Source organism: Phalacrocorax aristotelis, chromosome 10 (genome assembly GCF_949628215.1).
Source record: "Phalacrocorax aristotelis chromosome 10, bGulAri2.1, whole genome shotgun sequence".
NCBI lineage: Eukaryota > Metazoa > Chordata > Aves > Suliformes > Phalacrocoracidae > Phalacrocorax > Phalacrocorax aristotelis.
Genome location: NC_134285.1, coordinates 9935221 through 9950386, shown reverse-complemented (window position 1 = coordinate 9950386; position 15166 = coordinate 9935221). Strand labels below are relative to the sequence as shown.

Sequence of the window (15166 nt, the reverse complement as noted above, 5' to 3'; positions counted from 1 at the left end):
TAGTTAATGTGAAGGGTTATTTAAAAAACAAACAGACAAAAAAACCCACCACAAACCAGCCAGACTAATCTTACAGCTGCAGAGCAAAAGGACAGTAGTCAACAGTCATAACTTGCAGCAAGCAAAATTCAAACTGGATATGGGAAAACAATTTTTTACTAGGAGAGTGATAAAGCACTAAACAGGCTGCTAAGGGAAGCTGCAGAACCTCCCATCCTTGGGGGTTTTTGAACCTGAACAACTTCCAAAAATTATCAAGTTAGAAGTCATTTTTATTACCAACACCAGAAACTGGGGGAGGGGGATGGGTGGGAGTGGTGGTGTGTCTGTGTGGAATCTCTTAAGGATTCTAGGTACTTATGACATATGGTTATCCAGGATAGAAAAGCTAGAAGTTCTTAAAATGAAAATGCCATGTGGGCAGCCTCCAACACGCTAACTGAAAAATCTTAGTAAACAGAGAAACTATTCTGAATCTGTAAGCTTACAAATTTCTCCAAAAATAAAAATGAACTAGAGATACTTGGAATTTGGTTTTATAGTACAGAATATCCTAATCATCTCTTTCCAAGTCATACCTGAACAAAATAGCATACTTAAAGTGCTGAGCTAGCAGAGACATGCCCTGTAAGATACAGTACTTGAAGGAGAGATAGGTACATTTTTCTTTTCAAATGGCACTTCTCAGCAACTTCACAAACTACCTTAATTTGTCCAAAACTTACTGTTTCACTATACTGACAGTATGTTCTTTAAATACTAGCACACTTCAAAGCGTAAGAATAACCTACCATGCCAGACTGTTGAACTCTCCGTCTTAGCAGACACACTGACAAATATACTTACTTTCTAAGCGGTTAATTTATCTGTTAAAATTAAGCAAATCTTAAGGTTCTCAAGGTATGCAGATAAACAAATACCTATTTCATGCTCCTGCCTCCTACTAACAGTAGCTACTACTTATAAAAAAAATAAATTTGCATCAGCGCACCCAGCTGTAACCTCTCCTAAGATGTAGCAGTACTTTACAGATAGTTACAAGGCAGAGAAGTAGGGGGACTGCAAATGCTTTTTAGGTTCATGAACAAAAACTCCCACACTAATATTCCTGTAAGATTTTTTTTTTGAGTCTGGCCTGCCTGAAGAAAATTTACTTAGCCTAAAAAGTGATTCTGCATTAAAGAACCCTCCTATTTGATACATTTATTTGGAGATTTTAAAAAAAAGAAATCAGAACACAGATTTCTTTTTCATAAATATGTAAAAAATTATTCTGAATTTTTAGCTATTTTCTAGAGAAAGCATTTCCATTCTCAAAAAAACAAAAAAATTTGTATAAACCATACATCACACAATTTATATGAAGTCAGGCTGAGGCACACAGAAGTACAAATTCTCATTAATCACAAAATATAGATTTGGTTCCCAGAGATTCCAGTTCGCTTCAGTAGGTAATACACCAGATTAGTAGCCCATTTAATCAGGCAGTCAATTTTCAATACCAAAAGCATTAGACAATATTCAGGAAGAAATTACAACTTGCAGACCAGACACATCCAGAATACTATTCTTTAGGAAAAAGCGCTTACTCTGTTAATGCATTAAGTCTTCTCTCACATTCTTCTCCTAATGTAAGTGCATATTTTTCTCACTATTTATACTAACCACAAAGTTTCTTTGATCCCTGATAAATCTCTCAACACAGTGATACTGGGGTAATATCAGTTCACTGCCTTTTTTTTTTTAAATCTCCACCATTTAGAGTTTACTGCCTTTGAATGTCCCCTCACAATTTATACATGAAACAGCGATCTGTATACCTTTTTCTTCATTCTGTATGTCAGTGTGGAGTCTGATATCATCATGTCTTTGTCGAGACACCACAGCTGAATTTGAGGGTTGTAATCCATAGGAGGCAGAACTGCCCCGATCTCTGGATGAGGAGTATTTTAAATTGTCCTGGTCAGCTGATGCACTGTCAGTTCTATAAAGAGAAAAATATTTTTTTATGTAGGGGTATAATAGGAGTGGGATTCACATTCACTTATAAATGCAACATATTTAAATGACAATCCCAAATGTATTTTCCTGTGTCAAGAAAAGCTATGTGTCTAACCTGCTTCTTAAAAAGTGACCTTAAATTCACACTGGGATTAGAATTGACTAATCATTACAGCAACATGCAAAGGAAATGCATTCGAGTGTGCCAGTGCCTTTTCTCAGGACGTTCTCAAGTCTCTTTTCAGTTGGATGCCTATATGAGGAAAAATTACTTCCGGGAAGTGAAAAATAAAATACAACTAGGTATATACCACAGCTAGGCAATGCAGTGTCCACCATTTGTCAGAATCACTACTAATCCACACGTGAATATTTACATAATACACTACAGGCCTTATTGAGCAATGTAAAACCACTTATTAGATGGAGGTGTTACTAGTACGTAACTGATAATCAATATACAAATCACATATTAAGTTTTTGCAAAACAAAAATTGCAAAACAAGAAAACAGGCTTTACTGTGGAAAAACTGGAACATAAATTAAGAGCTGTTATCCCTTAAAGTAAATGTGGCAGATAAAGTGAGTTAAAAATCTGCGTTAAGTTTAAACCACTCTCATATCGCAAAACTGATTTATAGCCCAGAATAAACTTTTAAGGAAAAAGTTGAAAATTATGAAACCAGCTTCTCTCACTGGAAATACTAAGTTATTTCATTTTTAAAAATTCAGTAACTTTAATACACTAAAGTTGTGCGAATGAGACTTCAGAACCTAAATTCAACCAATCACTTGAAACTCATTTTTACAACCAATACTGGAGGTTTTGCAATAAGACCAGTAAAACAATGCCCATCCAAAACAAAAATCAGCAGAATTTTGTCCAACTCAAGTATATTTGGCGTAACACTATTCAAATTATTTACAGAGAGCTTTTCCTAAGCAAACTCTAAAGATCTACTGCTTTTATTTTAAGGTTTTGATAGTTCATTTGACTATTTAACAAAAAGCAGGACCAATCAATCCTTTTCATTCCTGTAAATTAACCACAATTTCTGTAAGGACAAACACAACACATTCTTGGGGAAAAGTCTTTCATTTTTAGTTTTCAGGAGAACATTGTGATTAGAACTGGTAGGCAGATTCAGGGAAGAGGAATTCAATACATCAAGGCCAAAAGGGAAACACACAGCTGAGATTTTTGAAAAGCAGTTGTTATTTAAGCTGCCCTGAAGGCTTGCTATTTTCAAACATAGCTCATCCTCAGTACAACTGGAAGAGTAATACCATGAAGGTTGATACTTGCAAAAACAACCGGAATTAAAGGACAGCCGCACACACACATTTTAGTCTCTTGAGAATATTAAAAGACAACATACTATCAAGTTGGAACAGGGTTTGAAAGAAGATTATGCTTTTGCCCTGTTCTCGTGGTGAAAGGTTGACACTACGTTTGCTTGGCAGGTATTGTTCCCTTTTGCTCTAAGCAATTTATCTTTAGATACACTCTTCTCATTCAGTATTCACTATGACATCACACCTACTGTTTTGTTGAGCACTTGCTTGGACTATTTCATAAAACAGGCTATGCTACTCATGAGGCAAAGCCTTAGTAAAAGTCCTTGCTCATGACAGTCAACTAGGATTGAAGAAATACTTATACAGTTGGACCTTCATCATTCACCTAAGTTATGTGGAACAGCAACAAACTTCTGCACTGTCCCTTCAAATGGTATGAACTTTAAGTGTGGCTACACCACGTGCAAGTTTTCCAGTCAGCTAGAGAGCCCCCAGATTTTCTCCCTGCCCTAAAACCTTGAGAGACTTCCAGCTCATTTTGAGCAGAGTTTATTATGGAGGATTCAAATTATTTTAGCCTTTCAATGAAACAGACTGGTAAATTTTCAATTAGTAAACTGAAAGTACTGATGGGTTCTTAATAGTGTACCTCCCCAAACATTGGGGGTTTTTAAGGCAATGAGCCGTAGACTGTATCATCTCCAACCATCAAGCATTAAGCCTGACATTCTTAAGTCTGATGGCAAGCTGATTAAGTGTACAATTTTTAAGACTGTTCTGTGCACCCCAGACAACTGAAGGACGACACATGTTCTCAGCTAACTTCACTTCCTGCAGTACAGGTTTGAATATTTTGTAAAATTTTCCACTGTGGTAAAATACATAAGCCTATTGTTTCCCTGGGAAAAACCACACACTCCCTTCATTCTGTGTTTGGGAACAGCTTTCTGCAAGCTGACCTGTTCATATACTTTATTACCCAAATAAAAGGTAAGCACAATTCTATTAAAAATATTTATTTGTTCTCTTATGTATCAGTTTAAGAGACAACAGTTCCCACTGAAAACATTGCTCCCACTACAATAAACATGTAGGTTAGATATCCAGCAATTTCTGCCCTTTCTTTATCAGGCAGAAAAAAACCACTTCATAGAAAGATACTGTTTCCAGAGAAACAGGTTCTCTGACCCAACTGGCTGCCTTGGACCGAATTGCTTTGAAGGAGGATTTTGAACTGGAAGAAGCTTGCAGTAAAATTCACACCAGAAGCATAGCCCATCATCTCATGGGCCTGTGGATTTCTAGCTGTCCAGTGATGCACACCATTTCTCAGGTAGGAAGTGAATTTAAGAACTGTACTGTAGGCTTCTGCATCAGCACTCTGGGAGTTTGTGGCGTGGGCCTGTTGAGACCTCAGGATGTGACCCCAGTACCTGTCACCTGCGCCTGTGCTCCCTTACCAAGGAACCCAGACACCTGCATGATGCAGGACACTGCTGTGCAAACTCACAGCAAAACACAGCCTGTCTGCACAGGAAGAGACATGTGCTTTTCAAGTCTGTTTCTGAAAAACACCATTTTTCATGTCAGTAACACATTCATGACTTTCACAGACAACCATTTAGAACTCAAAACGCAGCCACTCTATGGACAGGTACATGCCAAAGTCTTACAACTAGTTACTTTTTCCACTTCCCTCCAGCCCTTTAAGATACACTGCAGCCATTCCACCAGGCAATGGGAAGAACTGTACTCCCAGCTACCTCAACTCATGCCCACATTCCAGGAGGGCACTTTTCCTGTTCACATGGCAGTATCTTCACTTTAATTATATTGTGCCAAGCAGATGGTAGGTTACGTGGCAGACATAATGCTTAGCATCATCTTTCAAAAGAAGTCCATGTAACAACAAATTTATCAGTTACATACATTGACACTGTCACAGACCTGAGCAAACATTGTATACTAATAAAAACGCAACGTACAATGTTAGCAACAGATAAGCAGAGTACAAATACAAATTTGATATTAGACAAAGTTGGAATGGGAAATTGCAAGGATTACATAACTGATTACCTTACACTGTGGCTTCAAAAGCGTATTTGCCACCTCGTGAGACACTACTCTGTTTTATTTCCACCTGAAACACTCATTGATGGAGACTAAGCAAAGTACTTCACCAGCTCACATGACAGTTTTCATCTGTGCCTTGTTCTGGGTGGAAGGCTGCCTGATTACCACTAACACCAGCACCAGTTTCCTGCATACACTGTTTTAGCAATATCATTCATACAGAAGAGATTGCATTTAGTTTTCTGCAGGGTTTTTTTTTAACCTGCCTTTATCCGTCAGAAAAAGAAAACAGTTCACCCACCTAAACAAGCAGAAACAGACACTAGTTCTCTCTTTAAAAGAAAGAAAAAGCTGATTTTTTTTCCCAGGGACATAGAAAAGGGAAGTTGGACTTTTCCAAAAGTAAGTGTATATCTCATTCCATCAAAAGTATCAGCATGATTTGACTAGCCAATTTGTACAACTGAATAAAGCATGGCTGAGAACAACTGGCTTTTAAAAAAGAAAAATCTTTTCATCTAGAAAAAGGAAAAAGAGACCAAAAATATATCATGTTTCTTTAATTATATGGAAGCCTTAAGAATTTTTGCCCAAGAAACCTGTTACAATCTGGTGTATACTGTTCTTTATCTGTAGCTCTTTCAGAATGACCCTGCCATATGGACATTATTTTGAGACAAAAAAACCCACTTAATTATTCCATTTGATTTTATTTCCAAGTACAGGATCTACACGGAGGATTTATTCTGAGACAACTCTACTGTATGGGTTGTATTATTGTTCAAGTCAGTCAATTTTACTTGCTTATCTGCTCTATTTGCCAAGATTATTTGCTATAATGCAGATAAATTCTTCATTACTTAAAGTCTTTATCAAAAAAACATTTTAAAAACTTAGAGTCGCTGTATCCACTCAAATTAACAGCTTCCCAACAAGTTTCCACCCTTTCTTCCACTGGCATGCAGAGCAATGACAGCCTTCTGCCATGCTCTTTTATCATCACTTGGTCCATTTTGCCAAGCCCAAGCCTGGCTGACCCCACCCCAAAACCTACATTCATTTCTACTCCTGTGTTGAGAGAGCACAACAAGAGTGCGAGTGGCCACATTTTCTACTAGTAAGATAATAACTAATTAACTATTTTCCTACCGCAATTCTGCCATCTCCACTGCTGGACAACTACCTGCAGTCACAGTAGTTTTTCAAATCACTTCTTGATTCTGCATCACTCCCTTCTTACACAGCAGCTCACCAATTTCCTTCTGTCCTTTGACGGACATTAGGAGGGAATGTCAGGGGAACGTACCACATACATGCATGCTGTTCTGATTTTTCAATAGGCATCTTCCAATAGCCACTTCTGGATACTGGGTATTTTGCTAGCTAAATCCTTGGTCTGACCCACTATGGCTATTCTTGTATGGAAGACTACCTGCTCTCCAAGTTCCTTTTGCTTCACACTGACATACTTTCATCATCTTTCACACATCTTTCTCTTCTGTCTTCTCATTAAAAACAAAGGCTTTCGCATTACAAACCTACACTCCCCCTTTTTACAAAAAAAACTCTTTGATCTCATACCTTCCCAACCTTATCAGCATATTCAACACACTCAGATGTGAGAGGAGATCAAGAATTACTTGTTGAATCTCTTCCCAAGGTGTCCCCGGACCTCTTCACAACAGCACCTCACCAGTGATATGGCATCTTGTTCTCTAAGTGCCTTCAACACCACAGACTATTCTTCTCTCTCCCTGCCATGTACATATATATCTCTTTGCACTCTCTCTCAACTGTCCCTGAAGAGATGGAGAAGGCTTACCAACTTCCATCTTAACATGACTCTACACCCACTCTGAGGGAATTTCAGCAACATCCTCAAACATCTTTATGTAATCCACTTTCAGGTGTCTCAGTTACAGACCTGTCCAAACTAAGATTTCAGCCTATTTCTAAAAAAAAATTTCTACATACCTTGTTGTACATGCAAACAGAGAAGAAACAGAGTCTGTCTCAACTTTCCTTACATACATCACCCACTATCACCTTGCTTGTCATTCAATGTATTAATCCAGCATTATGAACAGACAATATCCACAACTAGTGCTTGCTTTTTGTGAAGGACATGCCTCTGCCCTTCACAGCCACACAAAAAGCGCTGCTCTAACCACCACTTTCTTAGCCCATTTGCTCTGATGAGTTTCTTTGTTCCCTGCCAATACCCCCTATTCTGTCTCTAATTAAACACAGAGTACTTGTCCTCAGTTATGAAGTGCTAACTAATACTGCTCTCCTGCTTAGGTTATAAGCTACCTGGAATGAGAGCTGTATTTTAAAACTGTCTTGTCTCATCAGGTCCAGACCCATAGGAACCTAGGTGGTTTGGCAGGCACCATGCTAACAGAAATTAGTAATTTGTAACACTGACTTACACTGCATGAGAAGCATACACTTCATTTTCAAGAACGAACTTCAGTATGGAACCTAATAAGACACTTCTGGAACTTTTTTCAGATGCGAAAGATTTTCTTTTTTGCTTTGCTGTATACTCCCTTGCTAACCTACATTTATGACATGAGAGACAGAGAGGTCCTGTTAAATAGAATCTTTACTTCTTTTTCGCACGTTCACTTAAGAATAAGAAAGCCATGGTGCACCCCACACTCGCTAACCTACTACCCTGCACTCACACTCCTGCTTAGTACTACCACAAGCACATGCAACTTGCTTTGCCACCCAGGGCATTTCCTATCAAGGGGAAGTATGGCCTGTTTCAGTATATAATTAGCCTTCAGCACTCTACTGGACTGACACTGCTCACACGCAAGATCTGCACACTGACATGACTTTATTTTTTCCCCCAGAAAAAATATTTGGAGAAATACAGTGAGATCTGTCAAACAAAAAGAAAAGAAAAAAGTAGTCAAGGCCTAGAAAGCTATAAATATTAGAAGGAGGGGGAACAAGATCTTATCAAACCTTCTCAGAAACACCTCACCATTCTCCGTCACATACATCCAACATTTATCTAAAAAGTTTTTGTGTTGCTATTAATTTAGAGCCTGGTACACCTTAGTACACAAACTAATATGCCTGTATATATTAGGACAACTTCTTCCTCTGTAATACACAACTCTATCAATACACACACTGTACGAAAGCCAGTCCACACGTATCTGACAGATATGACTGCATTCATGCGGGCACAAAAAAAATCAAGTTCTAATTAAAAACGACTCTCCCTTAAAGAAGGATGTGGGCTTCAACTTTCAATTTCACACTGTTTTCACCTCAAGTCCCAATGCTGATTAGCATTACTAAAAATTGAGAGGTGTGTGGACCTAGTAGTGAGAATCGATCTAGTAATTTTTACTCACACAAAAATGTGTGTTTGAAAACACAATCCATCTGATAATACACCTGTGCTTTAGCAGTTCCTTTTTCCCCTTTAGGAACTTGAAGCAACTACAATTACTGCAGTTTTCATTACTTCGGCCACATGCATTCCCTCTTCCACACCCTGCAAGAAAGCATTTACCAGCAACATCACGTAAGCTAAACGAAACTAACAGTCAACAGAAAAGAAAGGGGAAGGAAAGAATACGTGGGTATATTTTGTGTTGTAGGGTTTGTCCAAGAGCATACATGAAACAATCAATGAAAAAGAAACACTCATTCCCAGTTTTATATAACAGATCTTCCTTCAACCATGCACGTGAATCACTTTTAAAAATTAGTTAACACCAGAACAAAGACTGATTTAATCTCTGTGTCGTTCTTTAAACTCTTAGTGTAGATTCACAGGTTCTATATCACCAAAACTATCTTTCTGAGATTTAAAAAACTTCAGCATAACATCCAGAGAAAAATATGCTCTGTGTTTGGGACTGTGAGAACATTTCTGGTTCCTGGGCGCTCTCACTAGATTAAAAAATAATATTTAAAGGAAAGGATAAAGTTAATTTCTTACAAGTGACAGGATCAGTGAAGACATGTTACCTGTTTCTTAGCGGGAGCTCTAATCACACAGTGGGATGGAAAGAGAACTAGGCCCTAGCCACGCTATGAAGCTCCCCTAGTCTGCCACGCCTTCTCTCATGCTTTCAGATTTTCATTTCTGCTGTGGATTTTGGGATAGCTATTTTAGCAGCCCAGTTTACAGCAGCTGTACTTGAGAGCTAAGGAGGCACCAAACTACCGCATGAGGAACAGGCCAGAGTCAGACACTGAGGTAACAGCCTAACTTCTTAAACCAGCCCTATCACCAGGCAAAGCATTTCTGCAGCTACACTCTTACTTTCACCCCTAACACAACTGAACATTGCAGACAAAGCTATATTGGAAAAAGTCAGCTTCCTAGCCCCTGTAGACCTATCTTTTTAGGCTAAATTGTGACAAATTAACATATCCAACCAGAAAGCATTTATAGAAGCCATCCACTGCAAAGACATAAGATGTACATCGATTTTCTTCCAGGTGAGAAGGGCAAGAGTTAGGGTCCAGAATTCCAGACTGCAGCCCAGAAATCTGAAGCAAGGTAGTAGGTAAGGTGTAAAAGAGAGACCAGACTTCTTAGTTCCTCCCCCTAAAAAATCTAGATGCTATATGAAGATGTTGCCAATGAGGTTTGCAAGTTTTTAAGTGAAGAAAAAACAGTAAGTTATTTGACCAAGTAGTTCAATAACAGAAGAAATTAGAACTTAAATAACCGCGTCCCACACACCATTAAGAATTGAATGGCCTCTAGCGTTAGCCCTAGGGGCTGCGCTGCTAGCTGTTCAAGCAAAAGGAAAGCTTCCTTCACAGTAAATACTGACGTTACATCTATGTTTCATAAGATCTACCTTCACGTCCACCCAATTTTCCTAGTCCAAATGACATGTGACTAGCACTGCCATCTGTACATACATCCCCAAGCACATGCTACTTTGTTCTTTGCTGGAAAGTTTAAAAGTAGGGTCCCACATTGTGTTAACATTCAAAACCACTAAAAAAGTCCCAAATCTTCCACATTAAAAAAAAAATTAAGAAACAGCAAGTTTATTAACAAGTTCTACACAACAATTGGCCAAAGCTGAGCGGCACAGAAAATACACTGGCACCAGATATAAGTAATCAAGACCTGAAACACACTGTCTATGCTTGACTAAAGTAGCCAACAGACTTTGAATTCCACTTACTAAGAAGTACCAGGTATAAACCCACCTTAAAACCTAACACATCGTACAAGCTCTCACCTCAGCCTACTCAAGAGATCAACTATTTTCCCCAGATTAAAAGAAAAAAAAAAACTATCCTGTACTATTTTGTTAACCCTCAAAAGACTAAGAGCACTTCTGCAGCCTCTGTAATTCTCTGATTAACTGCCAGCTGAAAACGAGAGTGAAAAAACGCAGGTATGAGGCCGGCCGCAGCCCCCCGCTCCCCGGCAGGCCCCCAGCGCTCCTGCCTTCCAGCCAGGCCTCCCCCAGCGCCCGGCGTGGGCGGCCACTGCCCGCGGACACGCACCAGGGACCGGCCAGGTACGTTACGGCCACCCCGAGCCGCGGAGACCAAGGAAGGAGGGACATTAAGGGGGGAGGGACACCGGGAGAACCGGGGGAGGAAGGAGCCCTCTCACCCGCCAGCTCAGGACCCGGGCCGGGGTCCCACCGAGTCCCGCGCGGTGACAGACCGCCCCCTGTCCCGTCTCCGGCCGCCCGCAGACAGGGATCCGAAATTCCCTCCGTGCCCGGGCACGGCGGCGGCCAGCCCCTTTCCTGACGCCTAGGCCCGGCGGCCGGCCCGCCGCCACCCTCCCCGCGCTAGGCCCGGCAGCTGCCGCCCGCCCGCCCCTAGGCCCAACAGCCAGGAAGTGGCTTCGCCGCCGCTCCGAGCCGCCGCGGCCCGCGCCACCCCGCTCCGCTCCCCCAGGCCCGGCGGCCGGGCCGGGCCGAGCCGCCAGCCGCAGCGCCCCGCTACCCCGGCCCCCGCGCCCCGCAGGCGGCCAGGCCGCGCCCCCTGCCCCAGCCCTGCCCACCTGGGTTGCCAGTCATTCCAGCCCCGCGGGTGGTAGTGCTGCCTGCTGCCGGTGCCGCTCAGCCGAGACCCCGGGGCTCTGCGGCTCATTACCTTGCCCGAGACGGCATGGCCGGCCGGGCAGCGGCGCGGGACAGGGGCGGCGGAGGCGGAGGAGAAGGAGGAAAGAAGGGGAGAGGCGCGGGCGGCGGCTCCTCACTGGCGCTCGGCAGGCAGCTGCTGTCTCACACCGGAGGGAGGGGACGCGGCTGCTCCGGCTACTGCCCGGCCGCGCGGCATGCCGGGATCGCGGACATGGGCCGCCCGCCCCCTCCGCGGGGCACGCCGGGAGGGCGGGGAGCGGGCGGCAGGGGCGGGCCGTCTCCGCCAGCCACGGGATGGGCTTTTCCACCTGCGGGGCGCTGGGGTGTCCCGGGTGCTGCCCGCCCCGCGGGGCCGCGGGCGGTTCCCCTTGTGAGTGGGCGTGGGGGAGCGGGCGGCCGTCGTTGCCCTAGGGCGGGAGGGCAACGGGGGATCCCACCCCCCGGGTGATGAGAGGAGCCGGCGGTCCCTGGGCTGTCAGGCTCGGCGGCAGTTGGCGGGCGCGCAGCCCCTCAGCTGTGAGGGGAACCTAGGGCCCCTGGGCGTAGGGGCAGCCAGGGGATCCCAGCCTGACCGGCGTGAAGGGATCTGGGGTGTCCCGGGCCCTGAGGGGATCCAGGCGCCCCAGCACTCTGAGGGGACCGGGGTCCCCGGGGCATGAGGGAGGCGGAGGCTCCCAGTCCCCCAAGTGGGAGGGGAACCAGAGGATCCCAGAGATCGGGTCCTGAGTGGAGCCCGGGGCCCTTGAGCTCTGAGAGGTGGCGGGGCTCCCAGGCCCTGAGCAGAGCTGGAGGACCCCTGCCCTGCTCCCATGTCGCTTTGTTAAGAGGCTGCGGATATCCTCCCCCCTTCCCTCTGCAGGGGTCTGTGCTTCCCCAAGCCTTGCTGGAGTGTCTGCGGGGAGATGTGTCCCTCTGAATAGATCAGATCCTCATCCGCACGTTTCTCCCCAATAGGACATGTCACCCATATATGACTGCCAGGGAGGAGTCTGATGTTTGGCAGTGGTCAGCAAAAAGCTGACTAATACCCCACACTAACTAAACCCCTAAGGTTTCTCCTTCTTCCTCCATTTTCCCTCAGAGCTGCTAAAATGCATTTCAAAAGCAGACTAGCAAAATAGTGTCTTTCTAAGCCCGGATGACTTTTCTATGTAAAACAGTCACCACATTTGCTAGAAGGGCATTTGATGCCCATTGGGGGAAAAGCCTATCTGTAAACAGGAAGGCAGGCAGAACTGAGGGGAGAAAAAGTGTCTCCTCAATTTGGGAGATATTCTAAGTACATTTCCCAAAAAAGATATGAAGACTGTCTCAGGCTTATTTTTATTTCTCCTGCAAGACCTAGAAACTTACATTAGCTGATTTGATAAACCCAATTCCTGTCTGCAGCATAATTCCTTAGTTACGAAAAATTATAATAGTTTGGTTAGATACTCAGCAAAGAGAACCAGGTAGATCAAACTCCTTTTTAAATTACAATATCCTAGATTTGAGGCCACTGAAAGACCTGAGGAGACTTTTAAAATTCCCCTGTGCATAAAACGCCACGGTTCTTTCAGTGACTTAGCTAAGACAGATGGCATACTGTCACCTCCCCTGGATTCTGCTGGGCAGCCATCATCCTGCTGACATGGTCTTGTTGGCTTACAGTCCATAAGCAACGTGTGCAAGACATGTACAGCTTTCAAAATCAATTTCAGGACAAAAAAAAAAAAAAGAAATTGTATCACAAGGCTTCATTGCAACGTAATGCCATAATGCAATTTGATCCAGTGTTCATCAGACTCTTTCAACTGACATGCACTTATGTATCTTCAGCGAACTAGTTTTGCAAAAACCACCAATTCCGTGAGCCATGATAGATCTTTTTTCCCCTTGTTTATAATCAAGAAGGACATCCAGAATTACACAATATGTGGTAAAATTAGTTTTTTATAAATGTAGCAGCAATATTTGCTGCAAATTTGCTCACCCTTTCAAACATAGTCTAGGAGATTCTCTGCCCGTAGTGATGCATCAGGTGATGATCTTTCTTTTTATTTCATGACTGAGTAGCATCCCAATGGTAACAACTTGATTCACCTGAGAGGCAAAGTAATACTAGGAATGTATTTTTAACTACCCTTCAAATTAATTTAGCAAGGGGAGGCAAGAAGGAAAGCTTGCATACTATGGCCAACAACTGGCTGCGTATATCAAGAGTTTAAGAACCACTGATTTAGTGTCTGGTAAATTTTGTATCAGAAATCCTGTATTCTAGTGGTGAATTTGCTGCACTCTGTGCAGTCTAATGCAGATCCCTCTTCCCAGTGCAGTTGTCTCCATTTGTGAAATGGATCAGTGATATCTAGCTTTCTAAACTGCCGTTGTATACAGCCTTAAAACTGTAAAATGTTATATAGTTGCCAAATGAAGATATACTTGACCTGTTTCTACAAGACTATGTTGTGAAACTTGAACGGTATTATGGATAATAGTTAAAGTACTCATCAAGATTTGTGAGATAGAGCAATAATTATTTCTATAGCACTTTCTCAGTTGCAGATTTCAGCCACTTGGCAAAGATGGATAAGGCCATTCAGACACCACTCTCTGAATGAAGAAACCCAGGGAAGCTGAGGCCAGGATGTTAAAAATTGCCTTCTAATTTTCTCTCCTCAAGTTTGGGACTTCAGTTTTGTATACTTAGTGGCCAGCACTGACATCAGTTGAAAGCATAGATTCTTGAGTCTTGTTAAAAAATAAGGTGTTTAAATCTGGACCCTCTCAAAACAGAGATATACGGACTTAAAAGAACTGTCTTAAATCTCAGAATGAGTCAATGACATTTGCAGCGATATGTCTCCTGTCTCACTCCTGGGTGTATGCTCAATCCACTCCGTCAAACTGTCCACGTCCCTCCTAATGCAGAACTCTGGAGTAACAGACACTGTGAACCACACTTTTCCTGCTTTATAATTCATGGTAAGGATTTCTCTATTTAATATATAAAAGAAAGCTGTATTAATCTGAGTGTTATTTTTAGTTGGAATAAAGTGCAGATTGTATGTATTTAATGTGCTGAAATAGGGAGCGGTAAGCACCATATTGCATCATTTACCCCTTATTAGCTTATTTCCTTACTAAGCAGTATGTCTAGAAAAAACAGCAAATGCTGAGGATTACAAGTCACTTTTGGCCCTTGGCTCCCTCTGATCCATAACAAAGCTACAGATTGAGAGAAAAACAATCACCAACCATGAGAGGGAAAGAGAGGCTATTTCCTCTTCTGGAAATAGGACAGAAGCCAAGGAGCAACACAGTATCTAACTAGAGCAGAGAAGTACCAGACGCCAAGATCCTGTAGCCTGTATATGGCAGATGGATGCTTCTTTAAAATTATAAATTATTCCTAGAATAGTTATTCCCTATACCTGCCAATTCTACTGCTTTGATGGCAGAATCCTGTTTTTATCAGTAACCTACCAGATTTTCAGTCGAATGGCCCCACACACTATTTTCTGGACATAGCAGGCTCAAAGCACATGTGATGTATGGCCAATCTGTGCAGGCGTAGAGAGCCCAGGGTGTCCAGAACATATTGTACTTGTGGTGCAGGCAGAGCCCGTCAGCGCATGCACAGTAGGTCCCCCAGGACTCCTACTGTTTTCTTCATTAAAAATGCTGGCAGGTATGATGATCTATGGAGATTG

The 15166-nt window shown here is 42.7% G+C and overlaps 1 protein-coding gene across 3 annotated transcripts in view; it reads right to left on the bottom strand.

Annotated features, from left to right (window-relative positions):
- Window positions 1-11653, bottom strand: part of SMG1 (SMG1 nonsense mediated mRNA decay associated PI3K related kinase) — a 66277-nt gene extending 54624 nt beyond the window's left edge. The window contains exons 1-2 of one of the 3 annotated variants that reach the window (XM_075105152.1): window positions 11393-11653; window positions 1821-1984 (exon numbers count right to left, since the gene is read on the bottom strand). In XM_075105152.1, the coding sequence (XP_074961253.1) occupies window positions 1821-1984; window positions 11393-11481 (253 nt within the window). In that variant the 5' untranslated portion in view covers window positions 11482-11653. Of the gene's footprint in view, window positions 1-1820; window positions 1985-6522; window positions 6552-11392 lie in introns of those variants that run through there. The other 2 variants (XM_075105155.1, XM_075105156.1) reach the window with 2 other exon arrangements.
- Between the last annotated feature and the right edge of the window lie 3513 nt (window positions 11654-15166).